The following is a 20,271-nucleotide window of genomic DNA, read 5'->3' on the forward strand; positions in this document are numbered from 1 at the left end:
TGAGCAACAGTTGTAAGCAAAGAGAAAGATACTTTAGAAATATGGCAAGTTTTATTAAAATTGTTCACATCGATCAGCTTGCTACAGAGCTAGCAATGTTCAAGTAAATCTCTAGCCAGCCAATCTCTAGGAGTGAGGTCACCCCCACCTGAGCCTGGGTGCCTCTGATGGAGATCTCATTTCTCTCCAACACCTGCTCCCAAAGCCAGCTTGTCTGTCTCTATGGCACATGCACAACAGTGCAGCAGGCCCCTGAATGGGGCCTCTAGTTTACAGCAGCCTTGTGGACTAAATTCCTTGACACAAACATTACAACATGTGTAGATATGCTGAAGTCTCCATTGCATGCACCATCACAAATTCCTGCTCAGTTCAGCTGGAGTCCTATGAAATACACACCAGCATACAGGACTGGTGCTTGTGTACCTCCATGAAAGAAGCAGCAGATATATCTCTACTACAGGGCTAGCATTCTTTTTTATTCTGGCACTGGGGGACAAGCAACTGAACAGATGTGTGTACCTTATTAAGTTTTCAATATCAGGTAGTTAATAATCAACCGCCTGGGCTGCACTGGAATCAGCAAGCACAATCAGTAAAAAATTCCATATCACATTATCAATGCCCTGAGCCAACTATCTGCTTTTTGCCTTGTCTAGATTAAAAGAAAATTTCAAACAGATTAGCTACCGTGTTCTTACCAAACATACTTTAAAACACTGGCATTCCTTCAGAGGTTAGTGTGCTTAAATGTGATCAACCATAGAAGCTGGGGCAAGGTGGAACACATTTTAGAATGGTAAACAGTATTTGAAATAGAGTTTAAAAATCATGTCAGTTAAAACCATATTGGCTAACATTCTTTTATCTACAATTCATGTGAACATAGAGCCAACAGCAGCATTCTGCACTGATATTTCAGTTTTTGTGTATCTTAAATTTATACTCTTTCACATTGCTAGAGAAACACCCACCCTGTTTTTAACCTCAAAAGATAGTGTCTCTTTTCCCCAAAACCTTAAAAGTTGAAGGTCCCTGTTCATGCCTTTACCCACAGATCTAGCTCCTAAGTCCATGCACGTAGGACTAATCTTGCCTTTAAAGAGAGAATGAGGACCCACCTTGCTGCTTTCTGAGTGAGTTCCATTGGGAAGTCAGGGCAGAGCAGCTGCAGCAGGCAGTGGTATTCCTGTGCTGTCAGCAAATCTGCAGGGAAAGAGAGGTGAGAACATTGTAATTCTTTTATAGGCTGTTCCCTCCCCTTGCTTCCTCTCTAGGAAAAAAAACTCATATTCCCTTTACTTCCAATTCAAGTAGTCTGGGTATTAAAGACAATGTAACTGCTCCCTAGACCTTCAGAGCTGGGCTCTTCAGATGGAGTTTCCAGCACAATCTGAAAGAGGCCTGATAAAGGGGAAATCCTATTGAACAGGCTCCTGCAGAGAAACTGGTAACAGGTAGTGATTCAGTGTGAAAAAGGAGTAACCAAAATAGGGCAGTTTCAAGTGAGAACACAGTTTGGTTTGACTTGAATATAACCATGTGGAAAAAGGACTAATTTCAAAGTTGCTTAAATTTGCTGAAATTCACTGGCATGGTGACATTCCCCACAATACACTTGAAAATCATCCACAGAACATCTGGCAGCAGTAACAAAGGCAAACAAGGTTTTTGGGTTGTGTATGGAAGGCTACAGAGTATAAACCACAGACGTTATTACTTTGGCATTCAGTAAGGCAGCTGGATGGTCTCTTTTGGAATAATGTGTACAAATCTGGTCACTGTATTATAGGAAGCACAGAACAAAGATCCAAAAAACACAAGAAAACCAATCAAATGATTCATGTGTTAGAGAGCATCTTTGTGAAAAACTGGTCAAGAAGGGACTCTGTGGCTCAGCAGAAGGAGTCTAAAAGAGGTGACTCTTAGGGAAGCTTATAGGATCCCAAGGGAATGGAAACATCCTGATGTGAAAAAGCCCTACATGATTGTATGTTCACAGTCCAAAAGGCTGTGGACTGGAGTTAAGAAGACGACTAGCTGAACAGCAGCAATTTTGCAGTACTTCTATATACAGAAGAATGCAAAGTATGGAAGAAGGAGCCAGAGGTGGAAGTAGAGCCAAGCAGTAGTCAGGGAGGGGATCTCAAGGGCACTGGCAGTGGGACTGAGGTACAGAGCATAAGTTCTTTTGCCACAAACATGTTAGTCTTCATTAGGCTTTCATCCAAATAATTAATCTTGTTTCAGATGACAGCCACAACTTAGAATCACAGAGTAAGTAAGGTCCAACCATTAACCAACGCTGCCAAGTCCACCACTGAACCACATCCCTAAGCACTACATCTACATGTTTTTTGAACACTTCCAGGGATGGTGATTCCATCACTTCCCTGAGGGCCATTCCAATGCTTGACCACACTTTCAGTGAAGAAATTTTTCCTAATATCCAATCTAAACCTTCCCTGGCACAAGTGGAGGCCATTTTCTCTAATCTCGTTACTTGGGAGAAGAGACTGACCCCCATCTCACTACAACCTCCTTTCAGGTAACTGTAGAGAGCAGTAAGGTTTCCCCAGAACCTCTTTTTCTCCAGGCCAAACAACCCCAGCTCCCTCAGCCATTTCTCCCAAGACTTGTGTTCCATACACTTCACCACCTCCGTTGCCCTTCTCTGGATGTGCTCCAGAGAGCACAGTGTCCTTCTCATAGGGAGGGGCCCAAAACTGGATGCAGGGTTCCTGGTGTGGCCTCACCAGTGCCAAGTACAGGGGGACAATCACTGCCCTGGTCCTGCTGGCCACACTAGTGCTGATACAGGCCAGATACCACTGGCCTTCTTGGCCACCTGGGCACACACACTGGTTCATGTTCAGCTGCTGTCACCAGCACCTTCAGGTTCTCTGCCACCAGGCAGCTTTCCAACCACACTTCCCCCAGCCTGCAGCGCTGCATGGGGTTGTTGTGACCCAAATGCAGGACCTGGAACTTTGCCCATCAATCCAGCCTCTCAGGATGCCTCTGCAGAGAGCAGATCAACACTTGGCCAACTTGGTGTCATCTGTAAACTAGCTGAGAGGGCACTTGATCCCCTTGTTCAGAACATTGTTGAAGAGATTAAGCAGGACTGGCCCCAATACTGAGCCCTGGCAGATGAGGGCTTCTCCCTATCTCCACAACTCCTCAAAGCCTGGCAGTTTGACAAAAGCAAGAGAAAGAGGAAGTGTTACATCTTTGTCAGATATTTCAAGAGGCAGGATACAGTATCAAAGGGACATTTCACTGCAACATCCAACCCAGTCAAATTAATGTTTTCAATGCTGACTAAAAAAATACTGCAGGAAGACTGTCCCAAAATCAAGTTACAGACTTTTCCTTTATCTTCATTGTTAGCCAGGGAAGTGGGGGAAAGAGAAGCAAGAGCTATGATTTTTCTCTTCAGTTCAGGAAGCCTCATGGCTAAAAAACATAGCTGAGACACTCTGACATCCATTATAAACACTCTCTAGAGTACTATACTTTGCACTGCTCTTGGAAAGACTTTCTGTCTAATGAAGCACCTTGGGTTTAAGGTCATGCTATGAAAAGGTGATTTTTCTCTGTCTGGAACAGCCAATTCTGCAGTCAGAAATCTGCTGTAACACATGAAAGTCCCAGCCTGTGCAGAACTACAATACCATTGCAGGGATTTGTAGAACCTAATCTATTGTAAGGATAAATACATCAGAACCTCTCTTCTTCCAGAACTTGAATGTTGAGCAGAATTAAATTTCTGTGACTGTACTGAAGTTACAGGTGTCTTGGAGCATATGTACCTTGTTTGTACTGTCATTTCTTGTCAAAAAACAAATCAGGAGTTGTTTTCTATTGCAGATATGACCTTGGTGCTTCAGTCTATGTGTACCTGAGCTTGTGTTAATGATGGAATTCAGTGGAACGGTAGGATTTCCTCCTGCAGTGTTAGTTAATCAGTTCCTTGAATGTCCTTAAGGAAAGTATCACCAAGTTTTATGTATAACTGCAAAAAGATATTGAAAAAGTCCCAATTACCATAAACAGGGTTATGCATATTTTGAATTGAGTTTTCAGCTCACTATCTCTCTTTCATGACACAACATAGAAGAAGGAAAATTTTGTTCTCTATTATCTTGTTAACTCAACAGTCATCAAGAAAAGTATCACCAAGATTTATGACCTAAGTTCTCAAGAAAACTATCTGGTCATGTAAGGTACACGCAAGTTTCATGTCTCCCAAGGTTCAATAATGGGCCCAATATTGTTTAATTTATTCATCAATGACTTGGATGAAGAGACATAGGATTCCTCAGCAAGTTCACAGATGACACAAAGCTGGGAGGAATGGCTGATACCCTGGAGTGCTGGGCTGCCATTCAGAAAGACCTTGACAGGCTGGAGAGATGGACAGAGAGGAACCATCTGAAATTTAGCAAAGGCAAGTGTAGGGTCCTGCACCTGGGAAAGAACAACCTCCTGCACCAGCACAGGCTGTGGGCTGACCTGCTGGAAAGCAGCTCTGTGGAGAAGGACCTGGAGTCCTGGTGGACAACAAGCTGTCCCTGAGCCAGCAGTGTCCATGTGGCCAAGAATGACAATGGGATCCTGGGGTGCACTAGGAAGAGCATTGCCAGCAGGTCCAGGGAGGTGATCCTGTCCCTCCACTCAGCCCTGGTGAGACTGCATCGGGAGCACTGTGTCCAGTTCTGGGATCCTCAGGACAAGAGAGACATGGGGCTCCTAGAGCAGGTCCAGTGGAGGGTTACAAAGGTTATTAAGGGTCTGGAGAATCTCTCTTTCGAGCACAGGCTGAGTGACTTGGGCCTGTTCATCCTTGAGAAGAGACAACTGAGAGTGGACGTCATCAATGTCTATAAGTACCTGAAGGGAGGGTGCCAAGAGGATGGAGCCAGGCTCTTTTTGATGGTGCCAAGCAGTAGGACAAGAAGCAACAGGCAGAAACTGATGCACAGGAAATTCCACATGGAAAGAAGGAAGAAAGGAAGAACTTCTTTACTGTGGGAGTGACCATGGACCAGGTTGTCCAAGAAAGTTGTGGAGTCTCCCTCATTGGAGATATTCAAGAACCATCTGGATGCAATCCTCTGTCATGTGTTTTAGGATGACCTAGCATGAGCAGGGAGGTTGAACCAAATGACCCACTGTGGTCACTGACCCATTCTATGATTCTGTGATTTTCCACAAGCCCAGCACAGGAAGCAGGTTACATGAAAACAGAATTTGGGCATAAAAAAGCTCTTTTTGAAACTGACACTTGGTCATAATTGAACAGGATAGTATGGACCTCTTACTCTTCAAGGCTTTCTAAATCTAGCTTTGAATAACGCTGGGCAATACATTTCTGACCTTTGCTAAAACGTCTTACATGCTAGTCTGAAGGAGTCACACCAACTGAAAGCTTTACTCAATACTTAATTTCCATTTTTTGTTTGGTTAAATTCAAATTCCTATTTATGCATCCTTATACCTCTTGCTCATTATTTTTTCTTTTATTTGTCAACAGGCCATTATAATAACCCTTTCTTCATACTGTATTTTATTCAATCTACTTAACAGATTAACATTTAGCTAAAGTTAAATCTGTTTACCTTACCCTCTATATCTTTCCCTACTTAGCCCAGTTATATCTGTTTCTGTGCTTTGATCCCCTTTAGATTTTCACAGTGTGGTGTCCAGCAGTATACAAAGCATCTTTCATGCATTCAGAACAGACAGGCTCTAGGAGGATAATCTGCCTGCTTTAATCAGCAAAGGCCCTTTTCATTAATTTCGATTTTTAGTCTCCTCTTTTCTCCCTGAAGGTGAAGGAGTTTGAGGTTGGTTTTTCTTGAAGGATGAGGTTTCCAGAGAAAGTTGCACTTTTTTCTCAGTCCCTGTCTGATTGATAGACAAAAGCAGCTTGAGAAGGTAACTGGGCCCTAAGAGAGCATTAGTTTTAAGGCATAAATAGAGATGTCTCACTTGGTAAGAAATAAGATACTTTTAAAACTTATAAAAATTTATGCTTTTTCTTCTCTCTCTTCATACCTAATCACAGCATCATCCTTACTCATCTACCATAAAACAAGAAAACAATATAGAATAAAAACAGAAGTCTGCTCAGAAAGAATTTGGGAAAGGGTGGCAGAGATCCTCTCCAACCAGCACATTAGAGAATGAAGTTGTCAATAAAAGTGGAATTAATTACAGTTTCAATCTTTGGGCAAATGGTCCATTTAGACAGGAACTGCCCATAGAGCTGAAGTGGTGCAGAGAAGTTCCTGCTCTAAAGAAATCTTTTGTTTCTTATGCCTGGGGAAATGGCATCAAATTATTCACTGAAGTACAGAGGCAGACTTTTTTAGGCTGTAACACAACCCATCCGTAGACACCCCAGGCGCCTGACCAACAAATCATACCAGTTTTTCAGACTATAGTTGGATACCTTTTATACAGGAAGTGGGATCACCACAGACCTTAGGAGGTGTCTTCACTGTTTTCCTATCCCCAACAGCAAGGTCAGTGAAGACCATGCAGAAAATTACATTTGCCCATGCACCACATTGTCCGCCAAGAGCTGCTTGGAATAAACAAGGGCAGTTTTGGTGCATGACCACGTTGCTCCTTCCTGTCTCCAGGCCACAGCTGAGTAAATAGAGTTCAATGTTGCATGATGAAGAAAGAAAGAAAAGAAGGAAGGTACCAGTCAAAATGAGTGAAAACTGGAATCCACAACTGCTACTTTGGTTGCTACCACAAATTACTGCATCTCAAGTTCCAGTAACAAATGAAGCAAATCATGGAGCGTTTAAATCTGACCCCACAGCACAGGGCAGTGAGATATATACACTCTACCATGCCCTTGCAGTGGAACAAATTTGCTCATACCATGTGCTTAAGGATGAAGATTGCAGTCTCCATGTTAATCATGTTCATTTACAGCTGAACTAACATTTCACTCTTCTAGAAAAAAGAACTAATAACAAATTCCAAAGTCATTTGAAAACAACAGCTCACTAAGAAGGAGCTTAACAGGAAGTACTTTGACCATTCAGCATAATTTTTGCTGTACTGGACTTCAAATTCTTGCCTAGATTGTACTGCTGCTGAGACCATGCCACTAGCAAAATCCTAACCCTTTCCTACAGATTGGAGTGTCCTGTGAGTAGTTTATTGTCTTTTAGTGCCTGAGGCAGACTGTTTCTCGTGTTTCAGGGCTAGAGTGGAGAAATAATTTTGTCCATGGGGTACAGTCTTAGAAGGTACCACTTTCTGGATAAAAATGGCCTACCTTGAGAAACATGGAGGCAGCTGCTTTGTACTTCTCTGGCTTTTAAAGCACATATCAAAACTGTTTCTGGTTTGTATGTGGCTAACAGACGGCACATGACCTGGAGTGATGCACACTCCAGGAGTACTAAGTGATGTGTTAATGCTGCTGTCGGTGTTGTGTGTGAAGTGTAGGCACACCTGAATTATCTTAAAACTAGTTATCTTTCATAGTGACAGCAGCCTAGACATAGAAGCCTGGAGCTCAGTGAAGGCTGTAAAATCTACCCAGGAAGCCAATAAATATTTAGGACCTAGCCTGAACTGCAGTCATTGCTGCTGTATCTAGGCTGCTTTCAGCACAAAAAGTAGCTATCTACAACACTGTCACAACATTGTGACAGCTATAAAAACGCCCAAAGCAGTAGGAGACTATTTACTGCAGCTGGTGTATGAAATCTGTCCCAAAAAGTCACATTAGTAGCTTCCCAGAAACACAAGGATTGCCTTGATGAATATACATTAAAGTTCCCTATTCCCATAATTTTTTATGTACAACCAGTATCCAAGCAGACTGGAGCCCTGAGCAATGTAGCTGTCCCCTTTGAATTATGTTAGGACACACAATTTCCACAGGTTGCTTTTCTACCACAGTCATGAAGTCATTCAAGAGTCATAAAGTCATAGAGCTGTAAATCAGTCTCCTGCAAATATAACAGAGAACAGTCTAATTTAATTTTTTTTAAGTGTTGGAAGAGTCTTTGTTGGCCTTTAGTTTTTTAGTGTTTCTGGTGTATCATGTATCTAAGATTCTCTCTATATCCATGCAAGATTGCAACCATGTAGAAAAAAACAAAAAAAAAAAACCAAAAGCCCCCCAAAATAAAAGTTGATGTGTTCTCACGCTGTCTACCAGAACTACAATTTTACAAAATACATGAGTGTTGATAATACTGCAACTTCACAACTACCATCTGGCTAGTAGGCTAAGCCTGCACATGCCTTGTTCACAGGATACCTATGGCCTAATTTCCTCCATACATCTAGTGCTAGTAACAAAGAGAGAGCCAAGAATTCTAGGAAAATTAATCCATGCATAGGACTAAGCATGTTCATGTAAGACATGTACAGCAGGATTCATTCTGCTCTTGAAGTGTACAGACAGCTTCCACGATCATTACATCATAGTCTAAAGAGTGTAGGAAAATCAGGAGAAAACTGAGAGAGACCCACTTGTTACTTTTAAGTAATAGGAAAATGCTCTAAAAGCCAAAGATTGATGCAAGGTTAGATGAAAAACAACCTAATTGTTTAAAGGAAGATTTTCTAGTGAACAGTTTAAAGAGGATAATGGTAAAATCTGTATCATGGATCAACATAAGAACCTGTTCTTTCCATGCAGTGTTGGACATAAGTAGCTTTAAATACTGTGGCTTTGTACCAAGGTCTGGCTCAATCTCATTACATACTAGCATATATTATTTCTGTATTTTATATATTACTAGCATATATTTTCTTATTTTCTTATTTTAACAAGTGGATGCATTAACTCTGTCTTCCTGATGATGAAGTTCAACATGCATGTAAGCCAACCTAAACGCTTACTCCTGCTGGAAGGCTCACTTCTCTTTCTCCCTTCCCATCACTTGCTGGTGGCCACATGGTTCTGAACCACCCCTCATACCAGCTCTGGCACTCAGCAGGCCTCTTGCTGAGAAAATTCAACTTTTTCCCTGGGCTAGTGAATTGGCTCTCAGAAATATGTGCTGAAAGCTCATGCAAAGCAAGCTGTGGAAGGGCACAGCCAGGTGCAGGGAAGAGTGAAGAATTGGTGGATAAGGACAGCAGATTCACCCATCCTCAGGAAAGAAAAACTGTTAGATAGGCTTAAGGAGTTCCCTGCTTAAGACATTTTAATCTTTAATGTCCAGGATCTATGTAAGGCAATGTCATTGGATTAGTGATCCTCCTAATCGACAGCAGGTTCAGCTTTACCCTTACTGCTGTGATGGTGTGAACACACTGGTATCCGACACATTTAAAACAGAACTTTTGGCATCCTTACTATCCAAGCAGGCAGATGAATTCAGGTTACTCACAAACCTACTCTTTCCACTGATACTGTTTAGGTCCTCCCAGAACAGATCCCAGGACATCCTCAGGAAAGGACCCTGGAAGTCTTTGCGTCTGACATGACACGACAGCAAAAGCAGACAGGGTAACTGAAGAATGCACAGTTACTACAGTTACTACTGGCTCAGATAGAAAGGTACCTGCAGGAACTGGCTGCACCCTGGATTGCGTCTCCTAACCTGTGAGAATACGAGCAAAATCCTGCCAGACATAAGGGTGCTGCTGCAGGTGAGCAGTCTTCACAAACAAGATGTGGAGCACGGCTGCAAACAGCAGACTTAGGTGACTCCTGTTGACAGTAGGTAGAAAGACCCAGTTTATGATGTGAAAAAACAAAGAGTGAAAGAGATTTAGTGAGATTTGCCTGGAACAACCTATGTCAGACTCAGGATGAATATAGTGGAGAGCTAAGCAGACTGACCTAAAAAGATTTGTTGGGGGAGTGCTGCAAGAGAGAACAGGAAGAGAGGATTAGCATTGTGATTGAGCAAAAAGCTAGTTGTGAAGTACTTGGATGAGAAGGAAAAGATTCAGCTGCCACTGATATGAAGAATGAAGTAATTTGTTCTGGAGGTAGCCTGGACAGTTCATGCAAACTGAGAAGTGGGTCCATTATGGGCAAAACTTGTAGCACCCTACTTTGAGGAAGTGAAAGGTTTTTAAAAGAGTTAAATCTTCTAGCTGGTACCATTGTTTTCCTGCACTTTGATCTTGAGCCCTTTTATCAATAAACCACTTGCCAGATTAACAAAAACAGAAAATGAATTTATACAGAACTGCTCCAATTCTATCCCCAGAAACCAGATTCTTTCTGTTTATACAAATGTTAATCATCCTCCAGCCCCTTTCAAATTCCCCATAATTACCCTTTAGTACGAAGTGTTTCATGTGGCAGCATCACTTCAGCTTTCAGTGAATGTTACTCAGGACACCATGAGCTGTGCCAAAGGTACAGTCCAAGGCTATCATTTGGCATGCTTATGTGGCTAACATGGCACATCCACAAACTGAAAAATTCAAACTTTCATTAGAAACATAGAGAAAGTTTTCAGCTCTCATGGTTGTAAAGAAAACATTCCAATATTGGAACAGTTTAACTGATGTAGTGTGATATTCCTGAATCCACAGAAAATCTGAAACATGACTGAAGTTTGATCTTTTCATCTTGGGAACCTTAACACTATATCTAATGCAACACTAAAGACAATGTTAACTCCTTAGTTTCTTGTTTTAAGTCTAGAATGGGACTTTGAATGTAGTTTGGGCTTAAAGAATTCAGAGTTCCTGAAGTGCAAGAACAGTAAACAATAAGAAAGGAGAAGCAGACACAACTTCTGGCAGTATTTCCAGAAGCAGAGAAAGAAGATAGAAGAAGACAAACAAAAGAGTCTGGTTTAAATTTTCCAGTACATAGTTGACTGCAGGAACCAGATGGTGGCTTAAATGGACACCCATTTTCTCCATGCAACTTTAACATTTACAAAGATAAATCCATGCATATTCCAAAGCATGTATAATCCTAAATATATGCTCAGCTCATTGGGTATGATCTCTAAGGGCATTTAGCTTTCTCTAAAAAAGGACATAGACCTAGTTTTGTGGACTACAGTATGAGAATGTATGACTACCTACCATGTTTCAGAGGCATAGCAAACCCAGACCAAAACAACACAACACAGAACTGGCTTTTAAGACAGATAAACTAGAAAACTAGAAATAAGGTACCATTTCCGAGTGAAAGCAATTTATAACTGAAATGCCATAACATTTGACATTTTTTGTATGTGTCCACTATGAAACAATTTTTTCCTTTCACTATGTTACTAAAGACATAACTAGCAGATCTCCCCAGCTATAGGTGATTTAGCCCGCTTTTATCTTGTTCAATGGTTGACTTTTCCTCACTTTGACAGGTTTTCAGTCACTTGTGTAGAAAATAATCAATCCAATGCCAGAGCTAATTGGTCTTGTAAACAATAAGGAGAAAACATTCCTGTTGAAGTTCTGGCCATCTGGGGGGCAGACTGCTCAACCACTTGAAACAGGACCCACAGCACTCTTAATAGTGAAGTACAGAAATGCCGGCAACACTTCACTGAAGGATACCATCAACATTTCCCCAAGATCTCAAACAGCAGCAGTAATCTTTAGACAAGATGTGCATCAGCCTCTACTCAAGAAAACAAGTTGTCATTAAGCTTAAGATCTTCAAAACAACTGAAGAATTCATGGCTACACATCACGAGATGGGCAGAGTAAATGGGCAGGTGGCATGCAGCTGTATTTCATTCAATGCAGGACCTTACATACAACCCCTCCTCCCTCGGATATGTACTAGGACTAGTGACAATATGGCCAGTCTTCAATTAGTGCTTGGTATTTCCTCTCTGCTTTGGGAGCCCCAAGAAATACAGTTAGCTGGCAGACAGTTCATCTCTGTCATGCACACAGGGTCAGGGAGCAGAAGAAAGCTATGACATTGACCTAAAACAAAAAGGAGGTAGATAATAAGGAGGATATACAATGAACCACGGAAATGCTGCAGATTGCTGTAGCAATGTCAGATCAAAGATCTCCTCCATTTCCAATTTCTTTCTAGACAACTTTTCCAAAAAACATCAGTGAAAGGCTCCAGTGAACCAGTTCTGGTAGAACCAGGTTTTTTCAAGTACCTTGAATCTCCCACGTGTGCATATGGCACAAAGTGGCATGTAAAAGCATGAAGTGCAACAGTCAACAATTTTCTCAGAACAATAAATAAAACAGGAATGTTTTGGACTTTCCTCTTTTAATGACTGCTTTGGAAGAACCATTCAAAGAACAGTGCAGCTGCTACAAGCACCCAGTGGAAGAGAGACAAATCATTTCAGCATAATTTATATCATGACTAAGGATAGCCTTGTGTGTCTCTTCCTGTCCCTGCTCCACATCAACTCTTAACTAATCCACTGTCAAGTCTTGAACAGTTAACTGCACCTTCACCAACAGCTGTCATCACAGCAGGCACTCTGATACTCCTTCTCTGAAACACATCCATCATGAGCCCAACCATGAAGGAGACAAGTTCAGGCACCTGAGGAATGGAGAATTCCACATGCCACCAAGAGTGACACCACTATGCAATTACACAAAGCAGTCTCTCACTGTGGTTGAAACCCAAGAAGCTGGTTGTGATCCACAAAGCACTGAAGGGTCTAGCACATCTTTCCTGTGCACTTGAATTCACAGAGAATTTGACTACCTGACATAAACATGCATCTTCCAAGAACTGAAAGCCATCAGCAGGCCTGGCCATTCTTTGACTTTACTGCACAGTACATTTACTAGAGGTTTATACAAGGCTATGCAGTATAATCCCAAGTACCCAGACTGTGGGCTACTTCTCTCCAATTTTCTTTCACAAATTATAATGCCTAGAAAAACAGTCTGAAAGGAAATGGCATTGCTTATAGGAGCCTCTGAGTCAACAGTTAAAGTCTCTATTCATAAAAATAGGTATGGTATCTGGACCTATGCTCGAGCAGTGTTGTTCAGGCATGTAAAATGGTCTTAAACACACCAATATTGAGTCTCTTTTATAAGGGTGAAAACATAAAAAGAAAATGAACCTCAAAGCAAATCTATAAGAGAACTGGCTGGAGAAGGGTAATCTGGTTAATGACAAGACTGAAGAAGTCATCATTAGTTATTTAGAAAGAAATGCAGTGGAGCATGTAAGCTTCACAGAGAATGCTTGGAGCCCATTATAATATCAATGAGCTAGATTAATGATTGTAAATGACCACCACTACAGAACTGGTCTGAATGCAGAACAGAATGAATGCCCTAAGAGAAACCTGAAACAACAACTGCCCCTTTTAACGCTATGCTTTTGGCTAAGGTTCTGTAATGTCCTTTGATTTTAACTCTTACAATACTCTAGTGAGCTATGTGTCAAAAAAATTTTTTTTGTTGTTTAAGATTGAAAAGAGAGAGAAAGAATGTTAGTTTTCTATGTATTTCACATGGAGAAACACATATTAATAAGAATTTAACATAGATAGTAATTTCTAAAAAATGAAACAAAGCCTTTTTTTTTAATGTTTCTTTAAGAAAGTTCTAAATTCTTCCAGTAATCCTGAAAGTTTTTCATGGACACCATGCATCTTTGTCAAAGTTAAACTTAAATGCCACCTATTTTACAGCTAAATAAACTTCCATGGACCATCTACCATGAACCACAAGTTAAAAATATTTTGCTGGAAGTTCAGGCAAATATCCTAAATATTCCAGCATTATGCCCTAACACTGATGCTGTGCATATATTATGGTAATCAGGGAAGTGTAAGAAACTGGACAAAAGAGGAAGTTGTTGCAGAAAGAAAAAAGGACACTTTCTTGTTGCTGCACAGTGCTTTCTAGAGGGGAATAAAAGGCCATCTACTGGAAGACAGATGTAGAGAGGAATCCATACCGTAATCCTGGCTTGTTCAAACGGAAAACAGAATTCAGTTGTGTAATCTTTTTCATAATGAGGTCAGGCTTTTCAAGATCTTTGTAAGGACCTTTATGGCAGGAGCAAAAAAAAAGGGGTATCATTTAACTGATTAGTTGTGGGATGATAATTTAGCAGAGTAAGCAAATGATTTTCACTAGATATGATATGCAAGTGACTTCTCCCAAAGGAAGCATGATCAGTTTTCTGCAGAATCCTGGATGGATTGCTGCTGTGATGAAGGCTACTGAGAAGACAACGCAAAAAAAGAGAAACAAAACACCAGCTCTAAAAGATGTAGGACATTCCTTATTTGGAACAGAAGATGGCAGGAGTCCTAAAAACCCACAGTTACTGCTGACTAACCCATTTAATAGCAATAATCAGTGAGATGGGCCATCCACAGTGAGTAACACTGTATTAACCTCTACCAGCAGCTGGGGCCTCAGCTACATTGCTCTAACACAACTGTACTCTCTGTGGTTTCACTTACATTTTTTCATCTCCCATGCAACAATATCCTGACTGTTCAGCAAAAAAACCATCATGGAAATGCAAGTATGGTAAACCCTCAGAGGAGGAGTAAGATGAAAGCTGCTCTTTAAGCATCTCCAGCCATTGAAGACTTAGAACACACATGTTCCTTTTATTTCCTGCAACATTTGCCCTTTTCTTCCCATTCAACATTAAGACTTATGGAGTAAGTCTGAAAATCAGATGGCACAAATCGTACAGCAATATAGCTGTAAGAAGTACTTAAGTGTAATGTATTTCGGCATGTGTTCTTGACTCAAAGGAAATGTGCTGCATCTTTCAAAGCAAAGCTTGAAAGCTGAGGTCCTATTTGCTCCCTGCAATTAGAAATATTTCTTAATACTGCCCTGATGGGAAAAAAATTGCTTCCTGGTGTTTCTGGCAAAAGAACTTTATCTCAATTCACTGCATCAGATGTAGCTGTATTTTAGTAGTACTTTATGTGAAGTGGATGGTAAAAAAGGGGATGCTATATGAATGTATTAATTCATACTCCTCTTACTTTCACGCCACATTTAAAGGTAGCATCCATCCTTTCAGTTGTCTTTCACATGAGTTATCTTCTGTCTGGATCTGTTTCAGGCTTTGCTGTGCCAAGTCCCCGCCTACATGCAGTACTAAGGGCTCCAAAACTAGTAGTGCTAGCTCTTAAGAGATTCAAGATTAAATGAAATTGTTAACACATAGGGGATCCAAAAGGAAAGTGAAAAATATCCCATCTCCATGAACACTCAGAGACATTCAGCAGACAAATGCAAGAGACAGTCAGTCAGTTATTAGAACAATACAGAAAGTGACTCTTCAGACTGGAAAACATGGGTCCATGTGCCAAAACAAGACTTGGCTTAACAGATCCTGGAATTGGAAACAGGAAGAATGGGGGCCTTTAGGATTCATGCTTGTGGGCAACAAACAATGATGAAGTTCAAGGTTTCTAAATTATCTCCACTAAATGGGATATGTTTGGAAAGTCACTTTGCATGACATGTTTATCAAGGGAAAAAACAAATCTTCTCACTATTTACTTTTGTGCTTTCCTTTTAGGAGGATGTTTTCTGGGGCTTGGTAAAGAACAAACAGATGAGTGCTACAAAGGGAAATAGACTGAGAGCCTTTATGTGTACATCTCATTTTCACTTCTAGCTTTGTATACACAGCTGTGACCAGAACAGACTTCTGCTGAATGAGGAACACACAGTTCTGCAGCCACTGCCACTGCAAAAGGAAGATGATCATTACTTGCTTCGCAGTTAATGTTTGAAATAAGAAATCAGTGAATTATTTGGAAATTTAATTAGCTTTTCTTCCAATTTCATTTTTGAACTGCTGTCTATATCACTCTGAAGTCTTTCCAGGAATACAGTGTAGATTTAAAACCTTTTCAGTGCTAGACAGATTAGATTCTAATGTCAATGTCTCAGTAAAATGTTAACTATTCTAGATGTTAAAAGGAAGCACTGAAAATACTTTCTATTATACCTATTAGGAAACAAAAAGAAAACCATACAACTACTGGAAGTGTCTTGTATAGCAGGAATATGTGGGGACACAAGAGTGGAGCTCATTGTTGCAGTAATGTGCCTTCAGATGCAAAACAGGAATAGGGACACAAGAGTTTTAACTAGATAATACAAGTGTAACATATTCTTCTCCTTTTCAGTATTTTAGTATTTCAAAGTGTGAATACTACTGGTCACCAACACAAGGTTAATGATAATGATATATCACCAAACAGCCATATCTGACTCAAAAATGTCCAACAGCTATAAGGGAAAAAAAAATTGAATTAAGGAGTAAATTTAAGCAGGCAAAATAGTATCTAGAATGTTTAAGCAGAAAGATAAAAATATTTATGGTTTTCTCAAAAAAGTGACAATGTTGAGCTAAATGATTGTCATATTTGTCACAGATCAAACACATAGCTACCCATAGGATGTCTGGGATCCAGTCACATTTTCTCCCCTGCCTAGGAATACAGGAGAAGAACATAATGGTCTAATTATTCATGTTTGAGGCATTTTATAACAGGTTAAAAGTTAATATGTAACATTAGAAACAGAGATCTGTAATTCCTTTATGAACTTGGCTATCATGGCCTACAAGCATTAATGCATGAATGAACAATCTAGAGAACTGAAAAGTTATAAAAAGACCAAAATTGATACTGTCCCCACAAATCTGGTATAGCAGTTACAAGACACTAGTACATTTGCGTGTTTCAGGTAGAAAAGATGCATCACTTTTCTATGCAGAGGTTGAAAACAAACAAACCAACCCCTAAAAAACAAAGTACTGGCACTCTCAATTCCCCAAAAAGGTAGAGATCACTTGGAGAAAGAAAAGGGTTACCTGACAGGGAAAACCCAGTGATCTGTGATACAAATACAAACTAACAAAGACAAGTGAAATAAGAAAGTGGCTGGAGGAATTCTACATGATCCTCAAGTCGAAGATGACAGTGTACCTTATAAACAAGCCTACATAACATTTGCTTTCATCACTTTCCTCTAGGGAGACTTGGAGAACCCAGCTGGTATCTCAGAGAGAATGTACATTTCAGTCAGACCAACTAGAGGATTCTAATTTAGGAAAAGGGACTACAGAATCAGAAACAGAGCACACAATGAGAAAAATCATAATTACTTCATCCTGCATCAGGTCTGACACTGAAGAATACCTGATATTGCACAAGGAGAGTACAGAGGTTCAGCCAGTCTGGTAACTGTGACAGTGCTTATTTCCCACTGTGCACCTGGCCATGCTGGTGTGTTGCACACAGTAGAAGTCTTGCCATTTCATAAGATGATGAATGTAGTGCTTTCTTGCTCTAAACATTAGCTAGAGCCAAAATAGAACAATAAGGCAAAGAAACTTGTTTCCTCCTATTTACCTAAGACAGGCACAATTGCCTCCTCTGCTCTAACATTATGTCCCTCAGACTTTTCACTTTGAAAGCAGAAGGCCTTGGGTGAGGAGACACTCTGCTGTCATAGAATGAAAAAGGAATTAGAGTACCTAATGCAATCAGAGACCCAGAGATACACTTCTGCCCATTCATTAGAGAACATCCACAGGACACAGTCATGCATTTAAGTCAGCTACCCAACACTAGCTAGATCCTTCCATTATGGGCCTATTCTCAAAATGTTGAAAATTTTCTTCAATAATTTGGCTGGATAGATTATTGTTGAAAGCCTAAATTAAGCATTATTGCTAACTGAATGGATGAGAAACAAATGAACAGAATCCTCAATGAAGAGATCTGAGAGCACAGCAAAGCAGACAGTCACTAGTGTTCTGAGCAAAACCTCTGTTTATTAAACTGGTTAGTATTTAAAATTTTTAAATTTAAGGACATACGTGTTTCTATTTCTAGGGTTTTCCCTGTCTGTTCCAAGACTGATCATCCTGTGAAAATGGAGCCCAACATTAGCTGTACAGAAGGAAGGTCTTTAAGTGATAGTACATGATACCACATTTAACAGTGTTCCTGTGCCAATCTGCATAATGAGTGGGGGATGAAAAGCAATCGTTTTTCTTCATGTACAGCTCAGTGAGGACAGTTCCAAGCCTGCCACACAAAACTGCTTTAATAATGCAATCCAGTGCCTTTGATTTGAGGAACACGCAAAAGAATAAACAACCTATTAATCTAAATTTTCTTGTTTGCTTGAAAGTACAAAGCAGCAATGAACAAACCTCTTGGCTACATTAAGTGCACTGAAATGCAAAACTGCTTCTTTTCTCACCCTACAGTTACTCAGGAAAAAGAAGGATAGAGAAGAGGGGAAGAAGAGAATAGACAAGGGAAGCAGAAAAGGTTTATATTAAAAACTGCTCAGTTAAAACACAGGGCACAACAAATTCTGAAGAAGGCTTTCAAGTACTGCCACACAAAGGCTCTTTAATACAAGTGGATATGCTCAGAAGATGAGTGCTAGAGATAGTACTACTTGGTAAAGAGAAAGAATCCCCAGGCTAACCAGCTCTGAATTGAGCTGGTACTGTCAAGACTAAGGAACCACTGGTAATAGCCTGAATAATGTTTCCAGTGGTTTTGTTTGTTTTGGGAAGCTTCAATACAAAATACAGGTGAACACCTTGATTAATGTTAGTCTCCTGACTGTCTGGAGTGGTGTGTTTTGCTCTGTTATTCTAATGTACTTGCAGTCAGCAGAGATGCTTTCTTTATCCATCCACTAATTTTAACATCTGAAACAGAATTATTCTAGAAACACTGTCAGTCTGACTCAGTCCTAGTTTGCTGTGCTCAAGCACTATGAGTGTGGTTGGAGGATATGTTTAGGCATTTGCCTAAGCAGTTTTGGCAAACATTCTTGGTTCCCCTAGAGCCTTTTTCACAGTTTGAGAAGAGCAGAGCTATATTAAAGTTGCCTGTGAAAGCAACTTCATTACATCTATGGTCTGAGTAAAACCTGCATCATTTTGTGCAAACTCTTTTCTGTATGTATAGCAAATTATAATATACATCACAAAGTCAGGAAAAAGAATAAAGCTACTTCATTGGCTGTAGCACCAGCGGGCTTTTGAAAAAAAATAGAAAAAGTATTCTAACAACTTTGGGATGAGCAGAAGAACAATAAACTGAAAAAACAGGACCTATACCACAGAGGATTTAGTATCTGTCAGTTAAGCATCCATAATACTTTTCATATGGAAAGTTCAGGAAAACACTAGAAATACCTGCAACCAGGATGTTTTCAGTTAAAATGTTATGTGAGACAATAAACTAGTCATCTTTCTGCTTTGGCTCCCACTCTCCTGCATGCAGATAAAGTCAGACAAGACAAATTCAACAAGCTGTTGATAGCTTATGCTACAATTGTAAACAAGAGATCTGAAATTATATATAAATTGCTTTCTGAGGAAGAGAAGTTTGATGGTGTTAAGAACAGGTCTAGCCTGCCAGGCCCTTTATAACACCATCAGACAACACTGTAATACAAACACAGATTTTATACAGGGTCTTCTTCTGCAAAGGGAAGTCTTTTTCTCCCTTACATTTCATTCCCATCCCCTCCATTATTCCAGCACAGCTGCTTATACAGGACAACAAACTAATGAAACTGAAAAGAAATTTCTGGTTTACAGGCTATTTTTTGTTTGGATCAGCTCTGTGCTGTCTTCACTATACAGCCAACTGCATCCCCACAAAGAAAGGGAAGAAAATCAGGAGTAGAGAGGAAGGCAAGGACTACTCCTTCTCTCACCAGTGCCAACCTAAAAGTCCTTATCTAGCCACAGGCTCAGCTTGCTTCCTTCGGAAGAAGCAGTTTCCTTGCAAGCCACCTTGTAGAACAGCTGGCCACAGGACTCCCAGGCAAACTCTTTTCTCCAGTGTTTGAAAGCAACGCATCACCTTCCTCAGAATGCAATCTACAAAATGTCCCTACCTCCACAGCACACAGGAGAGAGTGATTTTATAAATGATAGTACCTGCAATTAGAAAATGTGACTGAAATCCGTAATATTCCTGTTTAATAAAAAAAGAAGTCAATGCCAGTGTAAAAGCAGGAAATTAATCTCTTGGAGAGTAAGCTTAACTATCTCCTGCATCACACAATTCTAAATGACTAAGGAAATAGCTTACGGTTATTAAAGCTAAAGCATTAAAGGGATAAATCATTCTGAATTTATCTACTGAAGAATCTCTTACAAGAGTAAAATCTTGAACTAAAGTTAGTGAATAAGTGTCAGGTGCCTTCAATTACATCCTCCAGTAGCCACCGTGCAAAGAAATTTAAGGTCATCTTAATTAAGGACAAATGAATCTTTAACTAGTCACTTTAGCACTCAGCAGTGGTGTATGAGCCTCTATTTTGCAG

The 20,271-nt window shown here is 40.3% G+C and overlaps 1 protein-coding gene across 2 annotated transcripts in view; it reads right to left on the reverse strand.

Moving 5' to 3' along the window:
- Nucleotides 1–20,271, reverse strand: part of CSTPP1 (centriolar satellite-associated tubulin polyglutamylase complex regulator 1) — an 82,088-nt gene that overhangs the window by 13,986 nt on the left and 47,831 nt on the right. For both annotated transcript variants that reach the window (XM_069017285.1, XM_069017284.1), the window contains exon 4: nucleotides 1,122–1,206. In XM_069017285.1, coding sequence (XP_068873386.1) covers nucleotides 1,122–1,206 — 85 coding nt within the window. The remainder of the gene's footprint in view (nucleotides 1–1,121; nucleotides 1,207–20,271) is intronic.

This window comes from Aphelocoma coerulescens, chromosome 5, assembly GCF_041296385.1.
Source record: "Aphelocoma coerulescens isolate FSJ_1873_10779 chromosome 5, UR_Acoe_1.0, whole genome shotgun sequence".
In the NCBI taxonomy this organism is placed as follows: Eukaryota; Metazoa; Chordata; class Aves; order Passeriformes; family Corvidae; genus Aphelocoma; species Aphelocoma coerulescens.